General features: G+C 35.7%; 1 protein-coding gene across 1 annotated transcript in view; it reads right to left on the minus strand.

The window, feature by feature from the left end:
- TRIM44 (tripartite motif containing 44) overlaps positions 1 to 13428 on the minus strand; it is a 159329-nt gene that overhangs the window by 95188 nt on the left and 50713 nt on the right. The window contains exon 3 of the mRNA XM_007450628.1: positions 13222 to 13425. Within this exon, the coding sequence (XP_007450690.1) occupies positions 13222 to 13425 (204 nt within the window). The remainder of the gene's footprint in view (positions 1 to 13221; positions 13426 to 13428) is intronic.

The raw sequence follows: 13428 nt of genomic DNA on the forward strand, positions 1-13428 counted from the left end.
CAACTGGACACTGCATTTTACTTTGTACAAATGCCCCTTGATTGTGTTCACAGCATAGCTATAGCATTTCCTAGAGCCTGTTCCCACTGCCTGAGCAAAAAGACAGCAAAGGTAAGTAAACTAAAGTCCAGGTTCACTACAAGCCTGAGGCAATGATAAAATGCACTTTTAAATTTCATGTGGTGAAACAGAAGCACAAAGAAACATTTTTTTTTTCCTAAACAAAATTTTGTATACCTATGACCTCAGATTCACTGTATAGGTGTCTTGAGTCAGACCCAAGGATGTTACAGGTCAGAAATAAAGAATATTGAAACCAGAGTCCACTAAAAGAAAAAAAAAAAAAAAAGCAATCCAATTCCAATCAAGAAAGAACAATGCAAAAGTTTATCTATTCAGTCTACCTGATACCTAATTACCATTCAAATATAGTACCTACTGTCTCAACAAGGTATGTTGAATGTGCTACAGAATAAAGCAAAGTTACTGTCATTACATACTTTAAAGCCTATCTTTATCTGAAGGTTACAGACAGGAAATGGCATAGATGGGGAGGGAGATGGGAATCTTATAAAATAAGATCTTCAAAGCCCTGGATTAAGATGGAGATCCCTTTTCTGTGCTGTTCCTTGGCTGGTCATATTTCACAGGACATTAAAAGGCCACAAATGTCACTCCACTTCAATTCTGAGAACAGACAAACAACAATAATGTGATCTTACCTGGGTCCTTCCTCGTCGCCCTGAAAGAAAGAGAAAGAAACAGCATAAGAAATCAGGATCAGTAGAGACTGATTTAGATTTCTTTTCCCTCTTCCCTCCCAACCTGAAAGCAAGGCTTGCACATTTATTGTAACAGAGACAAGCCAGTAGACATCTAAGGGCTAAGACAAGGGCTAATATAACCCTATGTTCAAACCGCCCAGCAGAGATGAACTAATAATTTGCCCTTGTAAGCAGAGAAGTGAATGCATAGACCTAGGAGGCCTAAATAATAGCCTTGCCTTTTTATTTGTATGGCTGGCAGTATTTAGTTCTGAGCAAACTGACAGCCCAAAATAGCAGCAGGTCTTAAAAGCAAAAGCTGACCAGCTCCAAAAGCATCAAGCTGTTTCCCTAAAAGACTCACCTCTGCCTTGGCCTAGCATTTTTTTCCTCCAAACATGAACGCAGAAAAACTCTAATGTAGAGCACATTATGGTGCAAAAGGCTCCGAACTAGGACTCAGGAAATTGGAATTCTACTCCAAGCTCCATTATTTATTAGCTATGTGCTCTTGGGCAAGCTGATTAATGAATTAATCTGGACCTTGGTCTTCTCCTTTGTAAAAGGACAGTTCTGGCATTTGATGATCCACATCATTCTTCAGCCAAACAATGACTTTTTTCTTTTTCTTATTCACTCTTTACAAAAACAATGTGTGAGGGCAATTTTACCAGGTACTGTATTCTGTGAGCCTAACTTTATCAGTGATCACAGCAGATTTCTTTGAGCCTCTTTTTGGGACCAAACCAGATTTTTCAAATGACACTCAAGCCTTTTCCAAGGGACCTCACTCATCCTTTTGGTGACAGAGTATCTTTTACATCCTCCTCTTTAGTCATTCAGGATTGGTTTCAATAGACTGTATCTCCTAGTTGGAGATAACTCCCCAGACAACTTATTTGATTGATTGATGGACTGATTGGATGATTCTATAGGTAAGGTATAAAGGAGAATGAGCTCTGGAGTCAGACACTGGATTCAAATCTTGACTCCCATTACTGCTTGCTGTGTTACCCTGGTCAAATTATTTTGCCTCTCTTAACTACAGTTTTCTAATTTGTAAAATAGGGGTAAAAATTGTTCCTATAACACAGGATGAGTATGAGGATTAAGTGAAATAATGTGTACAAACGTCAAGCACAGTGCCTAAGATACAGAATGCACTTAATAAAGGTTATTATCAATATCACTAACAATCCAGTATGATTCATTAAGAAGCTATTACATGAGGGTGCTGAGGGTAAAAGATAAAATACCCATAATGATCTATCCTTCTAGGAGCTCCCATTCCGGAGCAAGGGAAACTGACAGAAAATGAACTATGACTAAATGTCTTAAGGGTGCTATCAAAGACATAAACTGAATGCTGGGGAAGTGATAAACACTGCCTCTCCTGGAGAAGGGGGAGAAGTCTTTACAGAGAAGGTGACATATATACTGTCACTTGAGGGATAAGCAGGATTTTCCCAGGCCGACAACAGAAGATAAATGGGAAGAGCACTGGAGTAGCAAGAGCAAAGGCACAGCAGTTTAAAAAAATGTTGGTTTAAGGAATTTTGAGTTCTGTGAAACTAGAATATGGAGATGTATACGTGTGTGTCTTGGGCAGGGGATGTGGAGGTGGCAGTGGTGTGGGGCTGAGGGGCTGGGAATGCAACAGAGGTAAAGGGAGATTGCCCAGGGCACAGGCCTATAAAGGACCCTGGCAGCCAAGAAGGCGATTTGTAACAGATTATATTCAGTACACCGGAGGTTGGATAAAAAAGGCATTTTTAGCAGACTGTTAAGAATTTGTAGTATTGGTAAGGGCGCTAATCATCTAATGAAAGAGAAGTGGGAAAAGTGGTGGAAGGAGGGTATAGGGGTGGTGGAAACCTCTGCAGTTTACCTGACTGGCATGTCTTATGGGAACTATAATCTAGTGAGAAAAATTCATATAATTTATATTTAATATGAGTTACATTAACTATCAATGACATAATTAAACCTCAACACAATTTTTAAATTATCTTTGGATTTTAAAACATAATTATCTAGGAGAACTGTATGGAAAAAAGTATCCGAACCTTCTTCCATGATTTACAGCAAGTCCTCACAATCACATATCTTGGTTAAGAGACAGGCTTTCTGAGTTAGAGAAACATGGCTTCAAATTCTGGTTCGTCAATTCCAACAGTGAAGCTTTTGGCAATTTACTTAACTTTCCCAAGGTTCAGTTTCCTCATCTACACATGGAAATCCTAATTCTTACCTCACAGGGTGGCTATACGGATTAAAATAAGTGAGAAAATATGTACAAAACATTACGTAAGTATCCACATAAGTGTTCAACAAATGGTGGTCGTTACTGTACTTCCCTGAAATGTTAATTAATAACATTTCTAGGGAGAGTGGGGAAGAACAGAGAAGATGGAATACAAGACTTTGCTTTACATTCATCCATTTCTGCTGCTTATAGGTAAGTAGTTATTTTCAAAAATAATAATCACTAACACAAAGCATGGGGAAAACCAGGGTGAGAGTTTCACTTATGAAGAAATGAATGAAAGAATATACACACATATAATTATAAGGCAATTTTGAACAGGTCAGCAGACATTCAGAGGATTGCTAATCTTGCTTGTAAAAGGTGTGCCCATACTCTCCTCACTACCTGAAATGCACATCCCTATTCTGAGATCCTAGTTAATTCCCATCCATCCTTTAAGGTCAAGCCTCACTCGGAAAATTTTCCTGACAGATTGAGTGGAGTAACCCTACTCTGTCCTCCACATCTGTATAGGTCACATTTCTGGGCTAGTTCTTAAAGCAGAAAACTGACAATGACAGCACCATACAGTGTCTCCCTCGTTGGATTTCAGCTCCTTGAGAATAGAAACTGTATATTGTTCATCTCTTTATTCTCTACACCTAGCACAGCACAAGGCATATAGTAAATAATTATTCAAGAGAGGAAAGAAGAGAGCGCAAGATATAAATAGGATTTAAGATTAATTTCTACCCCCATTACGAGTAAATCATAATTTCAGAGAGTATTAGAACTGAAAGTCTGTTAAACAACAACTTCCATTTCAATGACTTGTTAGATTAAGCAATGCTCCCAAATCCCTCTGTAAAATACCCTGAGTGCTCTTGGCTGTTAGGTTACACTCTATCTAGTACAACCTTCTATTTCTACTTCCACCAATAAAAATGTATGTTCACCAAGAATCAAACAAGTTTGCTCCTAAGCCTGCTTATATCAATGGAACTTGTAATTATGATGACATGTTTTACTAAATAACAAAAAATGAGTGCAAGAGATAACTGTTGCTCCATGAGTTGTTGCTTCCATGAAAATTAAGTTGAATGCTTCCAAAGCAGTCAATAAAGATGAATTACTTAACAATTGCTGTCAATTTTGATGTAGGTGAGACACATGCAAAATATTAGAAAGTATAAAAGTCTAACACCTCACACTGGTCAGAATGACCATCATTAAAAAGTCTACAAATAATAAATGCTGAAGAGGGTGTGGAGAAAAGGGAATCCTCCTACATGGTTGGTGGGGATATAAATTGGTGCAGCCACTATGGAGAACAGCATGGAGGTTCCCTAAAAAAACTAAAAATAGAGTTACTATATGATCCAACAAACCCACTCCTGGGCATACATCCAGAGGAGATGAAAATATTAATTCGAAAAGATATATGCACTCCAATGTTCACAGCAACACTATTTACAATAGCCAAGACATGGAAGCAACCTAAGTGTCCATCAACAGATAAATGGATAAAGATGTGGTATATATATATATATATATATATATATATATATACACACACATACACACACACACACACACACAATGGAATATCACTCAGCCATAAAAAGAATGAAATAATGCCATTTGCAGCAACATGGATGGACTTAGAGATTATCACACTAAGTGAAGTAAGTCAGACAGAGAAAGCCAAATATCCTATGATATCATTTATATGTGGAACCTAAAAAAATGATACAAATGAACTTATTTACAAAACAGAAACGAACTCACAGACGTAGAAAACAAACTTATGGTTACTAAAGGGGAAAGGGGTGGGGAGGGATAAATTAGGAGTTTTGGATTAACAGATATACACTACTATATATAAAATAAACAAGGACTGACTGTAGAGCTCAGGGAACTATATTCAATACCTTGTAATAACCTATAACGGAAAAGAATCTGAAAAAGAATATAACTGAACACTTCGCTATACATCTGAAACCACCACAACATTGTAAATCAACTATACTTCAATTTTTAAAATGGCATTTAAAAAGTCTAGGATTCTACATTCCACTTTCTTCAAATGTTATCCGCCTCATAAGACAGACTGAAATTGGACCTTACAAACGATAGAGCATGGGTATGGTTAATGCCAGAAATATGACACTCCACTCAACAGCAAACCCATATTCTCAAAAGAAAAGACCCTGACTTGGAATCAAAGAAATATACAGATCTTTATTTCAAGTTTAAAATAAATGTTTAGGGTATTCATGTATCATTTTTAATGGTTAAGCTAACTTCTTCTAAGATTATCTCACTGCAGCTCAGTACTCTTCTCTCAAAACTAGACAAAAGATGGAAATTCTCATGACATGCAAGTAAAAATAAAGACATTTTTTAAATACTTGACTTTGGCAAAGAGTTTTATAAAAGATATAACTAAATTCAGGCAAAAAAATGAGAGATTTTAAAAACTGGTGATAAAAATACACACTGATATAATTGTTCTATGGACAGTTTATAAATACGCACAAGCCTAAAAAATGTACATACCTTTGACTCAATAATTACTTATGATTTATAAACTAAAACATTCACTACAATGTTATAAATGACAGTAAGAAGTTGGAAATAACTTAAAATGAGGTAAAAGTAAAATTTGTATCACTGGTTCAGGGTTCCAACATTATGTTTATGAAGGATTTCTAGTAATATGAAGAAAACTGAAAATATGACATTAAGAAAAAAATGGCATGAGGATGAAGGTGTTAACTAACTTTACTGGGGTAATCATTCTGCAATATATACACGTATCAAATCATCACATTGTACACCTTAAACTTACATGTGTTATATGTCAACAATATCTCAATAAAGCTAGGGAAAAACACACACACACACACAAAATTAAAAAACAGAATAAATATAACACCCAATGATAACTATCAAGTTAGTGTGTTATATTTATTTTCTGCTGTGTCTAAGAGTTTTAAACATTTTGTAATAATTAAAAAAGAAATAACTTTAGTTATCTGAAGAGGGGAAAGACCACATCGTATTGAAGAGAAGAAAGACCACAGGACATAGAACTGGTATTGAAACTCTTCCCCTACCCTATATTCTGTAAGATGACCAAAAAAGATTTATTTAAAAACACATTTAAAAAAAAATGTCACCAGGAAACCTTGTAATCTTTGGACTCCTTCAACCAGAAACTCTGTGATTCTGCTTGACCTAATCAAATTGATCCATCCTGAAGGTTTCTTAAAACAGATATACTGTGTTAATGTTCTGGTTTTAGAATAATCTTCATGAATCAAAGGCAAATAGCACTTGGGCAGGTGGGATATCTAGATGCATTGTTTTTATCAGCTTTATTGAGGTATAATACCATAAAATTACCTGTTTTAAGTGTATATAAATAATTTTAAGTAAATTTAGAGTTATGCAGCTATTATTACAAACTTGCTTAAAAACTATATGTATATATACACACACACACACACATAAACACACAGATATGAAATTATCTTTTTTTCCTTAATTTCTTTAAAAGCAGATGGCTTTAAGCTAAAATTATAACTGTCTTGCAGTGTTTATAACATATGTAGATTATATACATGTGACAACTATAACATAAAGGATATGGAAAGAGGGTCAGTTGGTCTATACAATTTCAAGCTATCTACATTTTATGTGAAGTGGTTCAATATTAATTTTAAGTAGGCTGAAAATTTAAGGATCTATATTATAATCCTTATGGAAACCACTAAAAAATAATGCAAAGTAACAGAGCTAAAAGGCCAATGGATATATAACAATGGAATTCAAATAAATGTTTCAAAAATCCAAAAGAAAGCAGGAAAAGACAATGAGAGGAACAAAAACAGAAGAACAAACAGAAAACAAATTGTAAAATGGCAGACCTAAATTTAACCGTATTAAGAATAACATTAAATGTTAATGGACATTACACTTGAATTAAAAGGCAGAGATTATCAGAATAGATAAATGACTAAGACCCAGCTATATGCTGTCAGAGACATAATTTAACAATACAGACAGACTGAAAGCAAATGGATGGAAAGAGATAAACCACAAAAACAGCAGATTGGCTCTATTAACATTAGATAAAACAGTTATCAAGACAAAGAGTATTATCAGAGAAAAAGGGAATGTTCATAATGATTAAAGGGTTGGTTCATCAGGAAGATGTTAACAATTATAAATATGTATTTGCTTAATGATAGAGCTTCAAAATACCTAAAGAAAAGTTGACAGAACTAAAGAAAGGAATAGATAATCCCTAATCATACTTGGAAATTAAACATCCCTCTCTCAGCAGTTGATAGAACTAGACATAAAAATCAGTAAAAACATATATCATCTGAACACCTAACTGATATTTAGTAGAACACTACCTCAAACTACAGAATACATATTCTTTTCAGGTGCACATATGCATTCACCAAGACCATATGTTAGGCCATAAAGCAAGTCTCAGTTAAGTGTTAGAAGATGGAAATCATTCAGAATAGGTTCTCTGATCTCAATGGAACTAAATTAGAAATGAGTAACAATAAGATAATGTAGGAAAATCCCTAATATTTAGAAACTAAACAATATACTCCTAAATAATCAATGAGCAAAAGAATAAATCACATGGTAAATGAAAAAATATTTCAAATTGAACGATAATGAAAACACAACATAACCAAATTTGTATGATTGAACTACAGCAGCGATTAGAGGGAAATGTACTGCTCTAAAAGTTTACATAAAAGAAGAAAGTAGTAAAATCTGTGATCTATGAAGCTAGATAAAAAAACAAGGTAGGGCGTCCCTCGTGGCGCAGTGGTTAAGAATCCGCCTGCCAATGCAGGGGACACGGGTTCGAGTCCTGCTCCGGGAAGATCCCACATGCCGTGGAGCAACCAAGCCTGTGCACCAAAACTACTGAGCCCGTGCCCTAGAGCCCAAGTGCCACAACTACTGAAGCCTGCACGCCTAGAGCCCATGCTCTGCAACAAGAGAAGCCACCCAATGAGAAGCCCACGCACTGCAATGAAGAGTAGCCCCCACTCACCGCAACTACAGAAAAGCCCACGCGCAGCAACAAAGACCCAACACAGCCAAAAAAAAAAAAAAAAAAAAACAATGGTATCAAGTTAATTCTTAAAAAAAAAAAGGTAAACTCAAAATAAGTAAAAAAAAAAAGCAGATGTAAACAAAATAGAAAACAAAGAGTAAAATTAACAAATCCAAAAGTTAATTCTTTAAAAAGACCAATAAAATTAATACAATACAAGTTAGGCTGATCAAGGAGAAAAGGGGGAAGATCACAAATTATCAGTAACGGAAATGAAAGATGGCTATAGACACATCAGAGGCTACAGACAGTTAAAAAATGATATGAAAATACTATAAACAACTTTATACTAGAAACTAAAACAACTTAGATGAAAATGACAAATTCCTTGAAAATTACAGCTAATACAAATTCTGAAAATTTTAAATCAATATAATACAGATGATATCAAGTTAATTCTTAAAAAAAAAAAGGTAAACTCAAAATAAGTAAAAAAAAAAAGCAGATGTAAACAAAATAGAAAACAAAGAGTAAAATTAACAAATCCAAAAGTTAATTCTTTAAAAAGACCAATAAAATTAATACAATACAAGTTAGGCTGATCAAGGAGAAAAGGGGGAAGATCACAAATTATCAGTAACGGAAATGAAAGATGGCTATAGACACATCAGAGGCTACAGACAGTTAAAAAATGATATGAAAATACTATAAACAACTTTATACTAGAAACTAAAACAACTTAGATGAAAATGACAAATTCCTTGAAAATTACAGCTAATACAAATTCTGAAAATTTTAAATCAATATAAAATGAAAAAATTTGACTAGTTCTATATTAAATAAACTGAATTGGTTATCAAAAACCTTCACATAAACTCCAGGACAGATTGTTTTGCTGGTAAATTCTATCAAATATTTAAGGAAGAAATAACATCAATCTTACATAAACTCTTACAGAAAACAGAGGAGGAAATACTTCTCAGCTTGTTTTCTGAGGCCAGCACAATCCTAAAACCTGACAATCCTAAAGCCTGACAATTACATTATAAAAATACAAATTTACAAATGAATATCCCTCTTTGAACACAGACATAAAAATCTCTAAAAAGATATTAATGAATTGAACCCAGATAATACATTAATGATCAAGTGGGAGTTTATCTCAGGAATGAAAGGTTGATTTAATATTGTAAAATTAACCAATGTAATCAACCATCACAACAGAATAATGGAGAAAACCCACTTAATCATTTCAATGGCTACAGAAGAAAATCTTACATATACCACGTTCATTTGAATTATTGTTCCCCATATCTAATGTGTCATTCCTCTCTGGCTACTCTGCTTTCAAGATTTTTTATTTGTCCTTAGTTTTTGGAAGTTTGACTTTGATGTGTCTGGGTATGGATTTCTTAGATTTATCTCACTTGGGTTCACTCAGCTTCTTAAATCTCTAGGTTTATGTTTTTCAACCAAATTTTAGGAGTTTTGAGCCATTATTTCTTGAATTTTTTTTAGCTCTATATTCCTTTTCCTCCCCTTACTGTACAAGTGACATGTATGTTAGATCTTTCTTTATTGTCCCATAGGTCCCTGAGACTCAATTCAATTATTTTTCAATCTTTTTTCTTGGTTGTTCAGATTGGATGTCTATTGATCTGTCTTCAAATTCACTGATTCTTTCCTCTGTCATTTCCAATTTGCCATTGAGTCAGTCCAGTGAAGTTTTTATGTCAGTCACTATTTTGCAGTTCTATAATTTCATTTGGTCTTTCTTTATATCTTCTATTTCTTTGCTGATTTTTTTTATTTTTCATTTGTTTCCAGTTTGTTATTGATTATTGAGACATTTTTATAATAGTGACTTTAAAATCCTTGTCTGATAATTCCAAATACTATGTCACCCTATGTAGGTGTTAGCATCTACTGATTTTCTTTCTCATTAGAGTTGAGATTTCATTGGTTCTTGGTATGATGAGTAACTATGGACTGTATCCTGGACATTATAAGACCTGGTTCCTGTTTAAATCTTCTATTCTAGCAGGCAGTCAACCTATTTAGGTCAGAACACATGTCCTAGACCACTTTTGTGGCTTATGGTTCAAATGTCCACTGAGTTTATAAAGCTTCTGCAGTGCCATTCTGGTCACCTCCCTCAGGTGACAGTGCTCCAATGGAGACTCTATAGTCTCCACTAGTGTTAGCTCAGGAGGAGAAAGGGCACAAACTCATCACTACACAGTAAAAGGAGATGGTATAAATCCACCCACTGACTCAGCTGGGGAGGGGCTTTGCCTAGTTAATGCAAGGGTGGAAGGGAGGAGTTAAAGCTCCATCCACAGTCCCCATAGGGGTGGGCTGTTATTCTCTTCCTATTACTGCGGGGGAGGGGTATAAGTCAGAGTCCCACCTTCAGTCTCCATGGGAGGTGGGCACCATTCACTTCTGAGAGGGGCAGGTAGAAGTTAGACTTTTACCTAAAGCCTCCATGGAGAAAAAAGTGACACCTCATTGCTATAGGCGAGGGTATAAAATAGACTCCACTACTGTGGTGCCAATTGGGGCTGGGAAGGGATTCACTGCCAGAATATGCAGGTATTATTAAAAGGTTTCTCTTCAGTTGAACTGCCCTTTTCCTAGTCCTTTGGCTAGAGAGCAGGTTTTTCTTGGAGATGTTCTTTTTGCCTATGCTCATTAGCATTTCCAGTTTGCAGGGCACCCAGGCCAGGATATACAGGAAGCAAGAAAACCCCCACCAGGGTACTCATTGCTGTGTGGCTCCTCATATCCCAAGGTCCCTGGTCAGTCTGCCATCTTTCCTCCACTTTTGAGAGTCTTCTTGTAGGTGACTTAGTATTTTGCCCAGAAATTTTTACTGTGATTAATGGAAAGAGTAAAATGAAATGCATTTACTCCATCTTGTTCAGAACCAGAAGATGCAATTTGTTTTCAAATGCAAAGATAAGATGTACTGAGGAGTAGAAGGTTGAAAAGATGGCCATATATATAAAATGAATCAGTATAGTAAATTGTTAGTGGCAGAATCCTGGTGCAGGTATATGGGTGTAATCTGTAAAAACTTTCAACTTTGCTGTACATTTGAAAATGTTCACAATAAAATCTTAGGGGGGGGATCTTTTGATTAAATGAAAAATACAGGTAATTTAAAAAAATCTATACCATGCAAAGAGAAGAAAAGAATTCTGTTGAGTGAAAAAGAGGTACTGGAAATTTGCTCATTTGCTCTGATCAATAAGTTACCAGATTAGCTGGAACGAGAGGCTATTAGATAATAACAGCTCTGGGTAAAAGCTCTAGCCGGATGTATGCTACTTCTCATTGTTAATAGCTTATTTTGTCCATCGCCTGGTACTTAGGCCTTGTCATCTTTATATCCCTGAGAGTAATTCCATCAGAGTTAACAAGGATAGTGCAGTTGAGTCACTGAAGTACTTAAAGGACAGTTAATGTTGGGGAAGAGAGGGAGATGTCTTTAAAAATGAAATCTTTATTTTTGAAAAAACAACCTAATCAACACACAGAATAAATGTGCAAGGTCCAATCTGAGGGGAATTGGGGACAGAGTTATGCCAATGATCCCTTGAGTTAAGGTTGAACTTTTTAAGACACAAAATCTATTCCAATATTAAATAAAAAATTTTTAAATTAATTAATTTTTTAAAAAGACACAAAGTGACCACCTCCACAGAGTAAAAGGTCTTAGGAATGCAAGACTGTCTAGGGCACTGATTATCCTTATTCTTCCCACAGATATAAACGGGATGTTTGATATACAGCATATAGTAGGGAAAAAGCACAGGCATGGGAACAGGATGGACTGAATCCTGTCTCTCTTTTCTGCTAACTAAATGACACTGAGTCAATGACTGCAGTTCTCAGCATCTCAATAGCCCATCTGTAAAATGGAGACAATGAATGCTGAAATAAGGATTAAATGAAATGATAACATGGTCTCTTGCCTATCTAGAAACTTATTTAGGCACACACTTTGTTAATTCTGAGGAGGATGAAATAAAAAGAACAAGAGCTATTCTATTCCTTTCACACAGTGATGAAAATTAATCAAGAACCCTGGATGAGTGAAGCAGATAACCGTCCAATGGTCTCTTACGTTTCCTGTCAGGACAGGAAAGACAGTACCCGCCTCCTGGATCGTACCGTGGCTCTTCTGCTGACTGGTTTATTCTGTGGCTAGGGTTCCTGTGCCAAGGCAAAACTGTTAGTTGAGGCTGAGCTCACTGAGTCGGCAGCTCCTCCTAGAAACTTCACAGGACTCTCCTACATTTTCTTCAAAAAGGGTCTACCCTAAACCTATCTGGTATAAGCTTGACCAGAATTTTCAACATAATGGTATGAAACCTCATAAACAATAGCTTCTCCCCATTGGCTGAAATACATGTTTTATATTTTTTAAAAATGGCCACCTTAAATTTTCTTATTTTAGAAATATTCTAAATGCCTGAATATGTTGTTTGGTAAAATATCTAACATTCTTTTAATCCTATTACAAAATAACAATGAATGTAATGATTCAACATTTATCTTGTGTCTTTCATTCATACTTTTTTTGATCCTCACAATGCTCTAGCCCACATGCCTCTCTTAATCTAACAGTCATGCCCCCAATTTATGCAGTTAGCTCCATATAAAAGCCAGCTTGAGGCACCTTTTTACTATTCACAGAATCAGTCCAAAATCTTTTATTTCGGCCTGCTTTATGCTCCACTTCCTGACTTACTCTCACTCAGCCCATATTTATAGGCTCATTTCACAACTTGGGATCTGTCAATTGCCCTCTTTTCCGGCTGTGATTTCTGGCTTCCCTTATTAACTGTGAATAGTATTTGCCCCACTGACTATACTCCTTTAAGTCATGCTGCACAAATACTCTGCTAGGCCTAGTTGCTGAGCACAGGCCCTAGCAGCCAATACTTCCAAACTGGTTTACACACCAATCTAAACACTTATGCACTATCTAAGCTTTCAATCTATTCATGTTTAGCGACCAAATGGGGGAATTTCCAGAATTAACAAACATGGCAGTCAGTTTCTACCTATTTCTTGTGCTAATTATTATAGGCATTCTCCTTTACCTCTGCCTTTGGCTCAGCTGATTCATTAGAGGTATCAAGTTGTTCCTTGGCTTGGGCCATCTGAGTCATCAATCTATCCATATGGGACTGGATGTCTGCCAGTATCTCAGTCACATGAGCTGTGGCCATTGCTTCCTGGATGTCCACTAAATGAAGGGCCTTCTGCTCCTCATCAGCAATCACTTTTTGAACTTTCTTAAATTCCTG

The sequence above is a fragment of the Lipotes vexillifer genome, unplaced genomic scaffold, assembly GCF_000442215.2.
Source record: "Lipotes vexillifer unplaced genomic scaffold, Lipotes_vexillifer_v1.1 scaffold980, whole genome shotgun sequence".
In the NCBI taxonomy this organism is placed as follows: Eukaryota; Metazoa; Chordata; class Mammalia; order Artiodactyla; family Lipotidae; genus Lipotes; species Lipotes vexillifer.